This window comes from Athene noctua, chromosome 19, assembly GCF_965140245.1.
Source record: "Athene noctua chromosome 19, bAthNoc1.hap1.1, whole genome shotgun sequence".
Taxonomy (NCBI): domain Eukaryota; kingdom Metazoa; phylum Chordata; class Aves; order Strigiformes; family Strigidae; genus Athene; species Athene noctua.
In genome coordinates, this window is record NC_134055.1 from 7,723,966 (window position 1) to 7,742,004 (window position 18,039).

General features: G+C 57.2%; 2 protein-coding genes across 6 annotated transcripts in view; both read left to right on the plus strand.

Annotated features, from left to right (window-relative positions):
- Positions 1 to 10,478, plus strand: part of DTX2 (deltex E3 ubiquitin ligase 2) — a 39,789-nt gene extending 29,311 nt beyond the window's left edge. For 2 of the 5 annotated variants that reach the window (XM_074922693.1, XM_074922695.1), the window contains 6 exons: positions 6,199 to 6,285; positions 7,244 to 7,314; positions 7,952 to 8,110; positions 8,197 to 8,358; positions 9,092 to 9,181; positions 9,812 to 10,478. In XM_074922693.1, the coding sequence (XP_074778794.1) occupies positions 6,199 to 6,285; positions 7,244 to 7,314; positions 7,952 to 8,110; positions 8,197 to 8,358; positions 9,092 to 9,181; positions 9,812 to 10,036 (794 nt within the window). In that variant the 3' untranslated portion in view covers positions 10,037 to 10,478. The remainder of the gene's footprint in view (positions 1 to 6,198; positions 6,286 to 7,243; positions 7,315 to 7,951; positions 8,111 to 8,196; positions 8,359 to 9,091; positions 9,182 to 9,811) is intronic. The other 3 variants (XM_074922694.1, XM_074922697.1, XM_074922696.1) reach the window with 2 other exon arrangements.
- Positions 10,479 to 15,925: 5,447 nt separating this feature from the next.
- On the plus strand, positions 15,926 to 17,974 carry UPK3B (uroplakin 3B). Its single transcript, XM_074923244.1, has 6 exons — positions 15,926 to 15,983; positions 16,282 to 16,431; positions 16,527 to 16,746; positions 16,848 to 16,924; positions 17,141 to 17,261; positions 17,746 to 17,974. The coding sequence occupies exons 1-6, from the start codon at positions 15,926 to 15,928 to the stop codon at positions 17,972 to 17,974; spliced, it is 855 nt and encodes a 284-aa protein (XP_074779345.1).
- The last annotated feature ends 65 nt before the right edge of the window (positions 17,975 to 18,039 follow it).

The following is an 18,039-nucleotide window of genomic DNA, read 5'->3' on the forward strand; positions in this document are numbered from 1 at the left end:
GAGTTTTCTGGTGCCAGTGTCTTTCTCCTTGGAGTCCATGCTTGATGGGGAATTGAGGTCCAAAGGAGGCAGGAAGGGTAGTAGAGGGAAAATAGAAATTAAATGTGGAGGGAGGTATCTTGCGGAAATGCGTTATGGAGGGAACTGGGAGGAGGAGATGCAAACGGTGAGAAGGAGGGAGAGAGCAAATGTGGAGTAGGATGTGTGATAGAGGGGGAGGAGAAAGCAGGGGGCGGCAGGAGAAGCAGCGAAGAACAGGAGGAGCAAAGGAAAATGGGAGGTGAAGGAGAAGAGCCGAGTGGAGGTGGGTAGCAGAAGGGCTGGAAGAGGATCTCGCTCCGCAGAGCCAGCTGGCAAGGCGGCAGGGTAATGCGGCTCCCGGCGCCTCACTCCTGGTGCGGGCAGGACCCGTGCAGCCCTCTGCAACTGGGGATGAGGGCTGGGTGGTGAGGGTGCCCTGGAAAGGGTGCCGAAATGGATCTGCAGAGAGGCCAGGCCCTCCCACAGAGGCATTGCCTTGCCTCTGTCACTTGAGGAGCCCAAAAAACAGAGAGCCAGGCCTGCCATTGGTGTTGGTTACCTGCTGCTGGTTAGTGACATGAAACTAGCTGTATTTAGGACAAGGTGTGGCCACAAACACACAGCCTGGCTTCTCTCCAGTCCCCACACCCTGCAGTGAGACTGCCTGCTGGCTTCTGCTCAATGCAGTCTGTTGGTACCGGGGTCTGCACTGCTCACAGCATCCAGGCCCTCCCTGACATGGAGGAGAAGTGGGTGCAAACAGCCAGGATGCTTCTAAGAGTGTGATGTTAATAGGAGGATATGTCCTGCGACTTTAGAGCATGAAGTGGGGTAGGTGGGGAGGATTGGACATGGGCTGGGGGGGCAAGAGCAATACACGCAGCGTTAGGTATCTTGTTGGGGGAGTAGAGGAGTGGCTGTAGCCATGCCAGGTGTCACACACCCCACCAGCAATACCTCTTCCTCTGTGAGATGCTGGTTCCCCGGTGCTTGTTGCAGCACCTGGGATCACACATGTGTTGCCTGCTGGGACTGCTGAGCCACCCCTTGGCCAAAGGCTGGGTGTGCTGGGGCAGGGCTGGCACCTGCCCCATCAGGGGTATTGGACCTGTGCCTGGTGCCAAGAGCCCCAAGAGCCAGGCTGCCACCTCCCTGCCAGCTCACCAATGGCACCTGCTGAGGCCAGACAGTTCTGGAGGAGCAGAATGGGGACACCAGCAGGAGGGTAGGATAGTGTCTGGGGAAGGGGCTCCAAGCAGCTCTTTCTCCCATCTGGTATGGCAGGATTTGACCCAGCCATCCTTGTCCTGCTCAGGATGTGCTGCAGAGGAGACTCTTTGCCAGCTCTGCCCTTTCCAATGCTGACCCCTGAGAAGGGGTGCCTTTCTGTGTTTTCGATTGCTAAAATCCCCCCTCTCGATTTAGAAAGCAGAGTCCCCTTTGCTGGGGGCAGGGATGCCAGTCCTGCAGAGCGCATGTCTCCTGGGATGAAGAGGATACTCAGTCCCTCCTAGGAACAAGCTGTACAACACCCCTCCAGGCTTAGGAGCATTGATCTGCAGGGAAAGTACTGAGCCTGACTTTTGGCCAGGCTATTCTCCTCCTCTTTTCTCAGGCAGAGATGGGCCTGTTTTGTGCCCTGAATTTCTGCATCATGTGCCCTTTCCCCTCCCACACCCCTCTAGGATTTTCCAGTATGGAGAGCTCCAGTGAGAGCTGTGCATCCAGGAGCAGGCCTGTCAGTGTGCTGACTACAACCAGCTAGTGCCAAAATTAGTGGTGGTGGGTGCAGTGTACCCCTGCCAAGCCCCTTCTCGCTCCTTCCCGCTGATGCAAACCCAGGCCCCACACAGGTTGAGGCAGCACTGATGGAATTGCAGCCAGCTTGGTGAATAGCTGGGTTATGTTAAACAACGGTGCTAATTAGTTAGGACTCATTAACGTTGTTGCCGTTCTGGCAGCGATGTCTCTGGCGCACACGCGTGCTGCATGTCTTGGGGAAGCCGTAGTCTCTGGGCAGGCGCTGTGCTGTTGGTGCTGGCACACGGCCTGGCAGCATCCACCGTCCTGATGGCTCAGCGCTGCCTTCCCGCCGGCCGGCACAGCGCTGGGCTTCCTCGGGCTGCTGCAGCCACTGCCTGCCCCTCAGCACAGGCTGAGACCCCGCCGGCTCTCCGGGAGGGGGGCGAGTGGCTTGTCCAGCTCTCTGCGAGCGCTGCTGTGCTGCTGGGGCATGGAGCCAGCCACCACGGGGCTCCTCTGCCTTCCCGGGCCCGTGGCGGGACTGAAGGGATGTGGTGTTGGTTTGGGTTTGGTGTGCCGCTCGTTACCCTCTCGGCTGATGGGATCACCATCTACTTTTCCCTTGGCTTGGAGGTTTCCCTGCATGTCTTCTCTCTGGGGTGGGCAGTCACCTGTGGAGGGCTGCAGTACGGAGGAAGAGGAGATGGCCACGCTTGCCCTTCCCTGCCAGGCAGGACAGGATCTGGCTAGGCAAGGGGAGTAATCCCAGCTGACTCCAACTGCTCCACGTATGTCCATCCATCTGCAGCTGGGTCTGCAGACCATGTCAGTGCCTTGGGGAGCCCTTTGGAGTAGGGGGAGCTCACTCTATCTGCTGACAGAGACAGGCTGCAATAACAGGGATGCTCTGTGTCACAACCAGAGCAGCCTCATCTCTTGGACATCCTGCTGAAATGCTAAATGTGGAGAAACCTAGTTTTAAAACCAAATCTTCTCTCACCTTCCTGGTCTCCCGGAGAGTCCTCTTGGGGGTTGAGGCTGGTAGGTCCAGTCTTTGCAAGTCCAAGGAACAAAGGGCAGAGGTGATCAGAGTTGGGTGACTGTCCATGACAATAACTAGAAACAACCTGTGTCTGGCCTGCATAGGGTATCAAAAAAAGAGCCTGCTGCTAACCATATGGCTTGTTTTGGGATACAGAAGGAGGCATGTTACTGCTGCAAGCATTTGGTTGCTGAGCAAGGATTCAAAACACTTTGTTACATGTTGCCCATGGAAAGCCCTTGCAACAAGCAAGCAACTTATTATATACAGGGAGGAAGGGGAAGCATTAAAAAAGAAATTGTTATTCCTTTCTTTGTAAATGAAAGAATGGTAAACATTCCTTCACATCCCAGATAAATCAGTAGCACAGTGTTAGGCCAGCTGGTGATAAACAGCAGCAGTTTATTCTGCTACTGCATTTTCAATCTGCTATTGAATCCAGAAAACGCTGGGGACTGAAAAAAGCTTTGATGATCCCAAGGGATAGCTAGAACAAAGGTTTGGAGGTAAATGCTTTTACAGAGCAAATGGTCCAGCAAGGAAGTGATTCATGTGTTGAAGCATATATGGCTCGTGCCGTGGCGGGTGTTTGTGCCTCCCAGCTGCCTTCTGGCTCCCCCTGTGCTGCTGGGACGTGGCCTGCCAGATGTGCTGGTCTGCCCAAGGAAGACCCTCTCTTCAGAGGCAAGAAAAGCTCTGTGGGCTTTACTACCATTGCTGAAACCAAGTTCTCAGCATCAGAAGGCTTCCTCAGGGCTGGACATTCAAATATGTGCAGCTGGGGACAGGTTTTTCTAAAGCATCTGGGCTCTCCAGCCCTTTCTGTTTCCAGGCAACCTTGGTGGATCTAAATGCATCAGAGCATTATCACAGCAAAGTGACAGGAACAGAGCAGAGATACCACAATGCAAACCCGTCAGACATGGGTTTCCCAAGGATGGCTGAGGGCTGCATCACCCTCTTCTGCCTGTCTCATTGCCCCAGCTCCATCCTAATGCGAGCTGGTGAGGTGGTGTAATGCTGTTTGCTTTACCTGAAATCCCTGCTCTACCCCGCGCTCTGCAAGAGCTTTCTAGTCCTCACTTTTACCCAACTCTGCACCAGGATTTTTGTCTCATTGATTTGTTTTGAATGAGTCTGGCCAGTTCTTGGGCAAGTCATGTCTTTGTTCCTCTGAGCTGCTACAGAGGAAGGGAAGTCCACAGTGAGAGAAATGCACAGCAGGGGCTGCAGGGAAGGAGCATCCTCCACTATCCTGAACAAGGTGAATTGCTCTAAAGCTGCTTGGATCTGCTGTGCAGGTAGGAGCAGGTGAGCTGGAGTGTTCTGCCAGGTGCTGGGCAGGCGTTGCTGCTGGTGGAACACACCCTCTCTCCTCACTTCCCTCGCTGTCTTCACCACCTTGTCTGTGCATCTTTTTAGCATTTCTTTCTGCAGCCCATAGGCAGAGGAGACAAGGTCACTTCAAAAAGAGCCACCTGGAAAGCACAGTTCTAGGTGGAGAAGGACTTGGTGGTCAGTCTGGCAGGCAGCGCAGGATCCTCAGGAATGAGAACATAGTGGTCATCGTGCCTGGGTACTCGTGAAAGCGGATGGAGTTACGGTGGGTGGCAGCTAGTACACGGTCCTCTCCAAAACCTGCAGAGCCCAGGATGCTGAAGCCTCCATCTCCCATGTGACCATGAAGGTCTCTTGAGGTTGCAAACCAGAGCCTGGTTCCAACTGCCACACGTGGAAAAGTGCCACCCTGTTTGCCAGCCTGGAGCAGGGATATCACAGAGCACTCAGCTGGGAGTGCATCAGGCACAGTAAGCGCCGAGCTGAGACAGCTCAGGCTGATTGATGTGACTCCTTCCTGGCTGGCAGCTCGTGATGCGCTGTGTGCGAGCAAGGTCCCAGTAGAGGGGATTCGTGGACCCATTTCTCTCCTTTGGAAAAGACAAGACAAGCAGCCGCGTTCCCTGTGAGATCTGGTGATGAATCCTTGAAGCAGTTTCTGGCACTGCTGAGCTCTTGGCCTGAGAGTTGGAAGGCTGAGGCTTGCCCAGGTTCCTGTTTGTCTCCTGCTCTTCTTGAGGCAGTTCTTGGAAATGTTTTTCCAAGGGATTTTTGGCATGCACCTGAAGTGGAAAACACCTACTTCTGTGTTGCTCTTTGGCTTAATGCTTATTTTATCCTGTTGCCACCTTCCTGTCTAAGGGTCTCCAGAGGGTGATCCTCACAGCCCTGCTCTGCCGGAGATGTCAGGCATCTCTCCTCCTGCACTCCTGTGCTCGGAGGGAGCATCCCTTCACCTCCTGGGCTCCTTTTTTTGCTCTGTGTGCTCAGTCATCCCTTCCTTCTTCTACAGCTGCCAGAAATCATGTGTTTCAGGATGACCAGGAATCACCTTCTGAAAATAACTCCGCTTAAAGACTGCATTTTCATTTAGGAGAGTCCAACTCCCAGTTCATCAGTTTTCCTTAGCTAAATGATTTTCCACCCACCATAGTGCTCTGCCTTAATCTCTCTTCTGTTGCCCCAAGGTAGCCTGTCTACAGTGAAAAGGCATCTTTTCCCTGGTGGCATCTCACCCAGGTGTCTGTGCTGTGGGGTGACCTTATGCTGTCTGTCAGGGTACCCCTAGAGCACTGTCTGCTTACAGAGCTGGTGTCCAAGGGAGCAAGGGGCTCCTGCATGATACAGGATCTGTGCCATCCAGATCTTTGCCTGTTTAATGACACCTGTGGCATGTGAGCGGTTCTTCCCTCCTTCTTCACCATGTTTGCCTCTACCATGAAAAATGGTTATCCAGAAAATAGCTCCCACTCCTTTCTGCTGGTGACGACATTGCTTTTTTGGGTGGCAGAACAGCTCAATGCTGGCTCCAGTGTGGCCATCTCTCGATGTGCAGCTTTTTCAACCACAGAGACGATGCTTGAGAACCATTCATCTTCCTTGAAAGCCCCAAGTGGATGGGGCAAGCTGAAGATGCGTGTTGTGCAGGTACACCCACAGCTCTGATGCCTGTGTGATGCATGTGGTGATGCTCTGTGTCCATCTAGGAGCATGGAGTTTGGAGTAGCAGGTTCAAGCTGGTTGATGTCCTACGGTGGCTTAGAAATGAGCTTGAGAGCAAATCTTGCTTGGGCAGCGTTGGAGTACAAGTTTCTCGTGAGGCCCTGGGGTGTTGGGCACAGATGGTTGTGGCCTGTCAGGATGCTGTTAGTGTTTCCTTTGCTCCCCACTCTCCATCCTGGCCCCGGCTGGGATGGAGAACAGAGAAGGAAGAGCTATCCTTTGCTGCCCTGTTCAGCACAGCTTTCCCTTGGTCTCCTCCAGCAGTAGATTCAGGAAGGAAGGGCAAGATTCCACTGAGCCAAGTGACAGGTCTCTCTTTTGCCTCCTGCCAGGTGGAGTCATAACGTCACTTGTGCAAATGTTTCCTTTCCTAGGCTGGTGGAAGAGCCTGGCAGCCTCCGTGACGGGCCCGATGACCGGTAAGGAGCTCATCTCCTCTCGCCCGGGACTGGGCACCGTGCGGAGGTGTGCGATGCTCGCTGGCTTAAGCCAAGCCTTGCTGGGCAGCTCCAAAAGGATGGGCTGGGAGTTGAGATGACTGCTGGTTATCTTGGCGTTAACTTGCTCCGGGTGTTGTGTGGTGTTTGTTGCTTAATCCCGTAACACCTCCGGGGGCACCAGGCCGCTGGTGCTGGTGAGCTGCTCGGGTGCCTGTGCCTGGGTGGATGGGGACCGGGTGTTCAGGAAAATGCAAAGATATCAGTGTTGTGTGCTGCAAATGGGGTATGTGTTAGAAAGGTGGTTTGTTTTATATAGCCTGTGACTTGCGCTGTATTTTGCTGGATATGAGCATGAGGAAGCTCGAGAGAAAGGCCACTGTTCTGTGTTAAGGATGTGAGACTCATTCTACCATACTTGAAACAGGACCTGGAGCTTAGTGTCTTGCTGAGTCTCCTTGTCAGGTGCCAGCTGGGGCAATATTGGAATGCCTTTTCTCCTTTGACAGCACAGATGATGTAATACTCTATCCCACTGAGACCATGGATGGAGTTTGATCCTAGCTGGCCTCTGCTGTGCACAAAGAAAGTCGAGCTGGGACCTGGCTGGAGTCGCCTGGGGTATGTGGGAAGAACTGGAGCACAGCAGCTACAAGCAGACCCCTGGGTGCATGGCACAGGGCACCAACATCTGCCAGGGGGTTCTCCCATCTGCGGCATTCACGGTCCTAGTGGTAGCCATTTCTGATAGCAAAACCTTTTGCAGGGCTTGTAGGGAGCAGCTTCTTCTCCCCCTCTAACCCTAACCTTTCTCCTTGGCATCCTGGCCAGTGACTTGCTTGTCTCCCTTCTCTCTAGCTCACACTGCACACACCTCTTGTACCTCACAGCGTGTCTGATTTCTTCTCTTTTCTTTTTTCTCATCTTTCTTCTTGTGCAGTGACACTGACTGAGCCAGAAGCAGTGGTGAAGAGGTACCTGGAAGAGCTGAAGGGCACTCCGGCCGATGAGGTAAGGGGACAGTGAAGCAACTCCAGCTTGCCCAGTGTCCCGTTCACTGGGGTGCTGTGAAAACCATAGCGATGCCTGAGGACCACCCTTCCAAGGGCATTCTGTGTGGCAGATACTGCTGCTGCAGTGGCACCGCTGATGCTAGGTGGAGAGGCCTCAGCACTGCTTGAAGACCACACGTGGTAACTGGTGACTTGTCAGAAGACTGTGACAGAAAGCACGGTGTGGATTGAATAGCTAAGCCTGGCAGTGCCACCCCGTTTCCCTTGGAGCTGGCTGCAGGGCCTGGGGTGGAGGAGGGAGTTTGGCTTGGGTCTCCTCTCAGTGCTTATACAGGTCAGAACTACAGACATCAAAACCCTGCACTGGAGCTGCTCTGTAGAGGAGCGGGACATAACCATGCTTGGTTCCCACCTGTCCCCTCTGACTGATGGCAGCTCTCTTCCTGTGCTGTCCAGGAGGTGGTGGAGTGATAAGGAAATCTGTCTCTGTGCCCTTAGACCTCAAAGGGAAGGGTTAAAGTTGAAGGCAAATCCTTCCAAAGCATCTCTATGATGGCTTCTTTGGTGGGTCAGGTACACGATCAGCCTGTGCTTGCACCACACAGTGGTTTTCTCCGTTGTGTCTTGGACTCTAGGACTGTATCATCTGCATGGAGAAGCTGTCCTCCCCCTCAGGTTACAGCGACACGTGCGAAGGCAGCACCATCAAGCCAGAGACAGTTGGTCGTCTGACAAACTGCCAGCACTCCTTCCACATGCTCTGCATGCTGGCCATGTACTCCAGCGGCAACAAGGTACCGTGCTGGCCCGTCCCCGCGGGTCCCCTGTGCCCATGGGACGCGGGTGTGGAGCTCTGATACCTGCTCCTCTCTCCTCGCAGGACGGCAGTTTGCAGTGCCCTTCTTGTAAAACCATCTATGGAGAGAAAACTGGTACTCAGCCCAAAGGGAAGATGGAGGTGTCCACTTTCCCCCAGTCCCTCCCTGGCCACAGGGACTGTGGGACAATCCAGATCGTGTATCACATCAGCAGAGGCATTCAGGTGAGCGCACAGCACGCCCCAGGAACGGCTGCTGCCAGGGGGCACAGGCTGTGGGAGCCTCCCAGAAAAGCGTTGGGATCCAGTTGTAGTAGTTCAGACAGAATCCATTGTATAGTCACTTCCTAGTTCAAACAGAATCCATTATATAGCATTAATAGCAAGGCTCGCTAAAGCCTTAGGCCACAAGTAGTGAATTTATGCTGAACTTACACTTAGTTACATGAAGGAACACCCTGAGACTGGTGCATCCTGTGAAAAATAAGGCAGCTACATCCATCAGCAGAAGCTGCATCTTTGAGATGAGAAAAGAAACAAGCCTAGAGACAGAAAGGATCCAATGAGGAGCAAGAAGACCCCAGACCCAGATATTACTGTTGGACCGAACCATCACATGAGGGAAGAGGAACTTAGATCATAAGGGTGTAATTGCCCAGGGATTTTGTTGTTCAGGGTCACTCTCTGGAGGCACCCAGCTTGATCTGGTTTTGCGCTGTGCCATCTGAATAAATGATAAGATTTGATGCCTAAGGTTGTTACCCAGGGTAAAGAAATGTCTTTAACACAGTACAGTACCTGCTGGCAGCCCATCACTGAGCAGCCTGAGGTGCCTGGAGCCAGCAGCTGCACTGGCTGTTCTTTAGTATGTGGGTGACTTGGGACATCCCGCTGCTGAGGGTTTGTCCAACTCATGAAGAAGGATGTGTCCATGCCAAATACATCTTTTCTGTTGCAGGGCCCTGAGCACCCCAACCCTGGGATGCCGTACACAGCCAGAGGCTTTCCTCGCTACTGTTACCTACCAGATAACGAGAAGGGCAGAAAGGTAAGGTATCACACCCTGGTAACGTGACCCTGTGGAGGCTCTCTCTTGGTTCTGTGTTGGTGGATCGACTCAAAGCGTTGTGTTTGGGAGCTGTCCCCATGATGCTAACCAGCTATTCTTGGTAGTTGTCCATGCTGTTTGTTCCTTACATGTATTCGTAATCCCTCTGCCCATGAAGATCTTTGCTGCTTCTTCACAGCTTTGACTGTGAACACTTGTTCTCCTTCATTCCTTTACTAAACACAATCCCATCGGATCTTTTGGGAAGACAGTCCTGGCCTATCTTGGGCTGGACAGTTTCAGGGTTTGCACTGAGAATGGCTGAGCTTGGAAAGTCCTGCTGCTGGCACTTCCTCTCCCTGTTTCCTCTGGATGGGTGTGTTTGTCTCCACTCGTGCCAATATTTTTCAAGTCCTGGAAGCCCAACATGTGTAGGGAATGGTCCTTCCCATCAGTGACACCACGTGGGTAACTGGGAGGTGAGGGAGAACCTTTGTCATGCTGGGATCTTTGGTTTCCTCCTGCTACAGCAGGGATTTAGGTTGTTCAAGCTTCTGGCAGACTGCTTTCCTGGCTCGTGTCTCATAGCTGCTGAAGGCCAGCTTTTGTTTTTTCTCATTCCATCTCTAGGTCCTGGAGCTCCTGAGGGTGGCCTGGAAGAGACGCCTGATTTTCACAGTGGGCACCTCCAGCACCACCGGCGAGAGCAACACGGTGGTGTGGAACGAGATCCACCACAAGACAGAGATGGACACAAACCTGAGTGGCCACGGCTACCCTGACCCCAACTACTTGGACAATGTGCTGGCGGAGCTGGCCGCGCAGGGCGTCACCGAGGACTGCCTGAGACAATGAGCTGGGGTGGGGGCCCGGCTGTGCCGTGCACGCGTCGGGGGACCCACCCAGTGCACTTATTCCTGTTGCCTTAAGTTCCTGTGTCTGACCGCCCGTCACACTGAGCAATAACACTGTACCATGAGAGCCCTGCCTGCTCTTTACAGTCTCTTTTTTGGGGAGGGAGGGATATTTTTGTAGAAACTGCTCTTGTGTCTCTGAATGGGGTTGATGGCCACAGCCAGGACGGGCTGGGACAGTGAGGTGACAGATCCCCTTGTGAAGGCAGGACCTTGCCCTGGTAACGCTTGGGGACAGGATGGGGAGAGGGGAGCATCTTGCTCCTGCTAAACCACCTGGAAGGCAAACGAGGGCCTCCCTCCGGGCCACTGCAGCTCCTGTCTGTGAGGCACCTCAGAGAGAAGCCTCCTTGCCCTGTATCTCTGCGTGGGGCTAATAAACATGGCTCATTCCCACAGCGAGTCGCTGCTTTGCCTTCAAGCTGCCTGATGGCTTGGGGTGCCTCCCTGCTCGGTGGCCTTCTCTGGGGCACCAGCCTGCTCTGCGGAGCTGGGGACACTTGATCCAGCCGGGAGAGAGGAGGGGAAGCTCAGCTCTGCTGGAGGGACACAAATCTCGGCGGGGGCAGGAGTTGCAGCCTGTCAGTGCTTCACCTGCTGGAGCCTGGTGCTCTGTGGCCACAGCTCCAGCTGTGACCCAGCAGTGTCTGTCCTGGGGGAAGTCACAGTCCCCTGCCCTTGCTGTGTCCTGAAACCCTTCTGGCAGGACCTGCCCCTCTTTTTTCCCTGCGCTCTCAGATGATGTGGCAGCAGGCTGGGGCTGTTGGTGCCCGGTGAAGCCTCTGCAGGGAGGAGCTGTGGTGCTTTGTGCTGCTGCTGCAGGGAGTGCTGGTGCCACCCGGCGGTGACTCTGCCTGTCGTGAAGGGGATGTGCCCCAGTCCTGGTGGCTTTGCTGTATGTTGTTGCCAAGCTTTTTGTCACCTGAAGCCTTCTAAGGGCTGCTTCTGGCTCTTCTCTTCCCTGTGGCCACCGGGCCCAGCTGCAAGTCCCAGGAGCTCTGCCCACATTTAATCCCTTTGGCCCATCAGAGGCCCTGGTCCTGCCATTTCACCTCCTTCCCGCGGGGATCTGGGACGTGGTTGTGCTTCATGGTACCTCTGTCTTGGCGTCCTCCTGGGACCAACACATCCTGGACCAGCAGAGGGCAATTTTCTTTGTCATGCCAAAGTAAAAAGGAAAGGTTTTTCAGAGCCATCAAGGGCTGGAGCCCTCCTCAGTGTCCATCTTGTGCTGGCAGCCTCCTGGTTACCCTCTGCTGCAGGCTCTAGAGAGAAAGCCTTCCAATATCCATCGAAGTCTGGGGACACTGCAAGGATGGAAGCTCCTTGAGAGTAGCAGGTACGTGTCTGTGTTGCCGAGCTCTACACAAATGGGCTGTGTCTGCTCTTCTGCTGCCCTGGTTGTGAAAGGGAGAGGTTTTGAGTTGAAACCTCGGCTTTCTATCCCAGATCATGTTCTCCCAGCAATCAAAACTGAAGTGAAAATTGAGCAGGGTTCACCCAGCCCTGTACAAAGCAAGAATTTCCTGCTGAGTGTGGCCCAAGGCATCTTCTGCAAAGGCTCCTGAGTGTGAATCAGCTGGAGCCTCCCGCGTCTGGGCTGGTCCAGGGCTTGGGCACCACGGCGTGAGCTGGGCTGGCTCAGCGGCTCCTCCCGGGGTTGCATGTCCTCTGCCACAAGGACATGAGGCAGCTCCTAAAATCCTTGCCAGGTCTGTGCTGAGCCCTGAGGTGGCTTAGCCCCCGCGGTGGGGGGATGCAGGCAGCAAAGGGACGGAAAGCAGCAGAGCCGGGCACTTGGGCACCACTGCACAGGGAGATCACAGAATCATTCAGGCTGGAAAAGGCCCTTGGGATCACCGAGTCCAACCATCAGCCCGACTCTCCAAGTTCTCCCCTACACCACATCCCCCAGCATCTCATCCAAATGACCCTTAAACACACCCAGGGATGGGGACTCCCCCCCCCCCCCGGCAGCCTATTCCACTCTGACCACTCTTTCTGGGAAACATTTTCTCCTCATGTCCAGTCTGACCCTCCCCTGTTGCAGTTTAAAGCCGTTCCCTCTTGTTCTGTCACTAATTCTCTGTGAGAAGAGACCAGCACCAACCTCTCTACAGTGTCCTTTTAGGGAGCTGTAGAGAGTGATGAGGTCTCAGCCTTCTCCTCAAACTAAACACTCCCAGCTCCTTCAGTCTCTCCTCACAGGATTTATTCTCCAGCCCTTCCCCAGCCTTGTTGCCCTCCTCTGCCTCGCTCCAGCCCCTCGAGATCTCTCTCCTATTGCAGTGCCCAAAACTGGATGCAGTACTCAAGGTGTGGCCTCACCAGTGCAGAGTAGAGGGGAGCCATCATCTCCCTGCTTCTGCTGGTCACACTGTGAGGTGCTTCGAAGCTGGTCCCCTCTCTGCCCTGGGACAGGGGTAGCAGCCAGCCAAGGGGAAGGTGTCAGAGCCGGTGAGGGTGAAAGCACGACTGTGATGCTGTGCTGCTGGTTGGAGCCGGGAGGGGACAGAGCCCCAGATAAGTGCTTATAATGCTACCAGACAGGTCTGACCAAAAGCCTTGGGTCCCCCCGGCCCTGGCCGTAGACCCACGGCAAACGTTTCTCCCTTCCCCCGGCAGTGCCGGCTTGTTTGCAGCAGGGTGGTTATTATTAGTCAAGCCTTGACCCCGCAGGTATGCTGGCCCCACATCCCAGTAGCGGGTACTGGCAGCTGAAACTCTGACTCACTATCCCCCTGCGTCACCCTGCCTCCCTCACTCCACCCGAAGGCACAAAGGAGGGTCTGGGGTGGCAGATGGGGGCTGGAATGTCCCCGTGGGCATCTGCTGCTGCTGGGGACCCTGGGGCAGGTATTGCTGGGGAGGATGAGGGGAAGAAGACCCCTTTCCCTGGAAGAGGAAAGAGGGATGGAGGTTACAGCTGCTCCTGTTTCCCCCCCTGCTGCTGGACTGTGTAATCTTTGAATGTCCCATTTCCACTTAATCTGAAGGCGTGGTCCTGGCCCCTTCAGGAAGGGGGGGTGGAAAATCCCCTCCCACCCAGGAGTGGGCAGCTGCTGCCCTTGGCAAACAACAGAGAATCACAGACTGGTTTGGGTTGGAAGGGCCCTTAAAGACCATCTAGTTGCAGCCCCCCCAGCCACGGGCAGGGCCACCTTCCCCCAGCCCGGGTTGCCCCAAGCCCCGTCCAACCTGGCCTGGAACCCTTCCAGGACAGGGGCAGCCACAGCTTCTCTGGGCAACCTGTGCCAGGGCCTCACCCCCCTCACAGGGGAGAATTTCTTCCTTAGATCTCATTTAAATCTGCCCTTTGTCAATTTAAAACTGTTACCCCTTGTCCTATCCCTGCACCCCTGATGCAGAGTCCCTCCCCCCTTTCCTGCAGCCCCTTTCAGCCCTGGGGGGCCGCTCTAAGGCCCGGTTCCCCGGAACCTTCTCTTCTCCAGCTGAACCCCCCAACTCTCTCAGCCTGTCCTCACAGGGGGTGCTCCAGCCCCCCAAGCATCTTTGTGGCCTCCTCTGGACCCACTCAAGCAGGTCCGTGTCCTTCTGATGTTGGTGCCCCCGGAGCTGGACCCAGACCTGCAGGGGGGTCTCACGAGAGTGGAGCAGAGGGGGAGACTCCCCCCCCTCGCCCTGCTGCCCACACTTCTCCTGACACAGCCCAGGACACAGTTGGCTTCTTGGGCTGTGAGTGCACGTTCCTGGCTCATAGTTTTCCAACCAGTTTCCAAACCCCTCAGGTCCTTCTCCTCGGGGCTGCTCTCCATCCACTCCTCACCCAGCCTGGATTTGTGCTGGGGATTGCCCTGACCCATGTGCAGGACCTTGCCCGTGGTCTTCATGAGGTTCACACCTCTGCAGCCTGTCCAGGTCCCTCTGGATGTCCCATCCCTTCCCTCCAGCGTGTCACCGCATCACACAGCTCGGTGTCAGGGAACTTGCTGAGGGTGCCTTGACCCCACTGTCCCTGTCCCCAACAAAGATGTTGAACAGCGCCAGCCCCGGAGGAACGTCACTCACCGCCGCTCTCCACTCAGACATGGAGCACTGAGTGCAACCACCCACCCAATTCCTCATCCACCGACTGCTCCATCCACCAAATCCCTGTCTCTCCACTTTAGAGACAAGGATGTCCTGTGGGACGGTGTCAGATGCTGTGCACAGGTCCAGGTAAATGACATCAGTTGCTCTTCCCTCACCCACCAGAGCTGTAACCCCGTCGTACGCAGCCACCAAGCTGTCAGACACGATCTGCCCTTAGTGAAGCTGTGTTGGCTGTCACCTGTCACCTCCTTATTTTCCATGTGCCCCAGCAGAGTTCCCAGGAGGATCCACTCTGTGAGACTGACAGGCCTGTAGTTCCACAGGTCCTCTTTATTTCCTTTTTTAAAAACGGGGGTTATAGTCCCCTTTTCCCATCAGTGGGAACTTCACTGGACTGCCATGACTTCTCAAATGCGATGGACAGTGGCTGAGCCACTTCACCCACCAGTTCCCTCAGGACCTGCAGATGCAGCTCATCATGTCCCGTGGACTTGTGCACCTTCAGGTTCCTGAGACGGTCTCGAACCTGCTCTTCTCCTGCAGTGGGTGGTTCTTCATCCTCCCAGTCCCCTCTTTGCCTCTGGTCCTGTCCCTTGGGCTGGAGCACTGGCTGGTGAAGACTGAGGAAAAAAAGTCATTGAGTATCTCGGCCTTCTCCATGCCCCAGGTAACCAGGTCTCACCTTTCCTGCTGGAGGGGGCCCCAACTGCCACGCCATGCCGTTTGCCTGCTCTGGCTGCTGGTGGTGCCCAGGGCTGCCCTTTGTGCGTGCAGGGGCTGGCAGCTATTACTCCTGTCCTTGCCCCTGCCTCATCAGCCACCCTCTCCTGTGAGAGCTGGGGGGTCCCCGTGTTCCCTGAGGGTTCCCCTGGCTCAGGAACCCCCCCTGAAAGCTGCGATCCCCTGCTCCACTGCTGGACGGACCTGCACGGGAGCCAGTCACCTCGTTGAGAGGAGAAGCACCCACACCTCTCTGCGTGGAGAGCAGCCGGGGGGGGGTAGCAGTGCAGTGGGGTGCCCCCGTGCTGTGGGGCAGCTCCCCATCCTGCCTCACTGCCCCGGCCCCATCCCAACAGCTCTGGGGAGGCTTTTCCCCAGAGAGGGGGAAGGACAGATGGGGAAATGTCATCATGGGGTGGCCCCGGAGTTTGGGTGCCTCCACGCCCCAACGCTGGGTGGGACTGTTTGCCCTGAACACTTGGGGATTTGGGTGAGTGTTGGGTGTGATGGCTCCAGAGTGCTTCCCCGCCCTCGGGGCCAGGATGGCTGCACCCGAAACCAGCTGGGCACCGGCCTACCGCTCGCCCTGGCTCTAGGTGCTGGGTGGGCACAGGGCACCTGTGGGACTCAGGGCTTGGCGGAGTGAATGGGGGTGCAGGACCCCTTGTCCAGCTGCTCCCATAGCCCCAACAGAACCTCCGACTCCTGCCAGCACATTCGTGAACAGGTCTCCTCTGTGCCTCAGTTTCCCCTTTCATATGGCAGGCTTGTGTCCTGCATCCTCGCAGCCTGCTCTGGTGCCCCGGCTCTGGGGTCCATCGGGGCAGCTCCCGGGGGATTTGGGACAGTGGGTGACCCGGGAGGCGCAGCCCGTCCCCTTTGCCCGCGGGGTCTTGCCAGGCAGGCAGAGCCGGTGCAGGAATGTGGGGCTGGGAGGGCCTGGCTGCTCGGGACAGGCGGTCCCTGCTGCGGGGGCTCGTGGGGCGGCTGGTCCCCTCGGCAGTGGGACGGGGCAAGCGGAGCAGGGCGGCACGTCCAGCCCCACCGGGACGACACCATGGAGCTGCCGCGGGTGCTGCTGGCACTGGCTGGGACGGGCGCAGCCGCGGGCCTGGGTGAATCCCCTGGAGGGGACGGGACAGAGGGGGACGGGGCCTCAGAGGGGCTGCAAAGTCTTCTCCTCGGGGGACTTTGCAAGGTGTTTGTGCCAGGAAGGGGGTTATGGGGGTGGGTATGACTGGGGGGTCCCCGCACTGGCACTCTCCCCCCGGTGCTGGCACCGCTGACACCCGCTGAGCCCCCGCTGTGCCAGCACCGGCACTCATGGATGCTGGCGCAGATGCGGGCTGGGGTCAGGCGCTTGCTGAGCGGCACGGAGCCTGGGGTCCCCGCGCTCACCGCCCGCTCCCCCAGCCCTGCTGCCCTACGTGCCCCGCGTGCCCCCCGCGGCACTGCCAGGGAAGATCACCGCCACCACCTTCGCGCTGGAGAGGCCCTGCTGCGTCTTCGACCGACATGCCAACGCCTCCGACGCCGTCTGGCTGGTGGTGGCTTTCGCTAACGGTGAGCGCCCGCTGCTCCGGCACACACTCCCCGCCGTGGCAGGGGGACATGGGGGACCCTCACCACAGACACTCACCCCCGTCTGTGCCACGCAGCCTCGGCTGCCTTCAGAAACCCCCCGTCCCGGGCTGACGTGCCCTCATACGAGCAGCTGCCCACCGCCTGCTCCTACATGACGCTGGAGACGGCAGCGGCCGCATACGCCTGCTCAGCACCGAGCTCCCCTGTCCTGAGGGTTGGGGGTGACACGGCGTGCGGGGGCCAGGGCGGACGGGATCCCTGCAACGGGCCCCTGCCCTCCCCGGGGCCCTACAGGTGAGGTTGGTGGGATGGACCCCCCCCAAGGTCCCTGCTGGGGTAAGTCCCCGTCCAGGGCGTGCTCGTCCCCCGCTGTCACCTCCGTACCCATCCCGCAGGGTGAAGTTCCTGGTGATGGGCTGCCACGGCCCCAAAGCAGAGACAAGGTGGTCTGACCCCATCCTCCTGCGGAGAGGTACGGGTGGCACTGCTGTCCCCCCACGGGTCCCCTGCATCTGCCCAGATGGGGTGCTGGCATGTGGCACAGCACCAGCCTTACGCCATCACCCCAAAACCTGGAGGGCAGCAGCAATCCCTGATCTCCCCCAGCCACCCTATCCCTCCCCTTTCTATCGCACTGCCCCTGAGCCCCCCGTGTCCCCCCCATATCCCTCATCCCGTTTCCTTCCAGCCGGCAGCCCCAGCACCATCGACCCCGCACCCGCGCGCCGCAGCAGCGACGTGGTTGTCGTCGCCTCCATCCTCGCCAGCCTGGGGGCCGTGCTGGCTGCGGCCGTGCTCGGCGCCGTGGGGTACGGGGGCTGCGTGGGGCCGCGCTCAGGGCGGGGGGGCATGTCCGCAGGGGCTGCAGGAGAACACCCCCTCCTCGGCCCCATCAGCAAAGAGATGGAGACGTTTTTAAGATTTAAAAAGCCTTTTTTGTTAATTAAATCGGGGAGTGGTCATAGTTTGGTAAGGAGAAAGGGTCCCTCAGCGGTGGTTGGTGCGGGGGGGGGGGGCTGGCAGAGCCCTACGGACCCTGCTTGATGCCTCTGCTTGTCTCTCCCTGCAGCATCAAAGTGGGGGGGTCCCTGTGCTGCCGGGATTCAGGGACCAGCACCTTCGTCCACAGATCCTACAGGACCCACCACATCCCCCCAGCCCTGCCCCAGCCCCTGCCCCCCGGCTGTGGGTGCAGCCCCCCGGGGATGGGCTGCTTTGCCCGCCCGCCCCCCGCTCCCTGTCGTGCCAAGTAAACTTTTATTTTACATCTGCAACTGCCTCTTCCTTGTCCAGCCGCAGGGCGACGTCCCCCCGCCGCCCTCCTCGCACACCAGCTTGGTGTCCTGTTCACCAGGCCCCCGCTGCCGGCCTCACAGGGCTGGAGCTGTGGAGGACCCGGGCACCGGGACCCCCAAAAACCACCCGGGACCTCGGCTTGGTGGCACTTGGTGGCAGGGGGGGGCACATGCTGTCACCGGTGGGGTCTGTGGGGAGCCCCGAGGTGCGCAGCACCCGAGGGTGACACTCTCTGCCCCATCGTTTGGGTGAGGGCTGTTGCCCACCCGTGCCACGAGTGTGGCAGTTCTC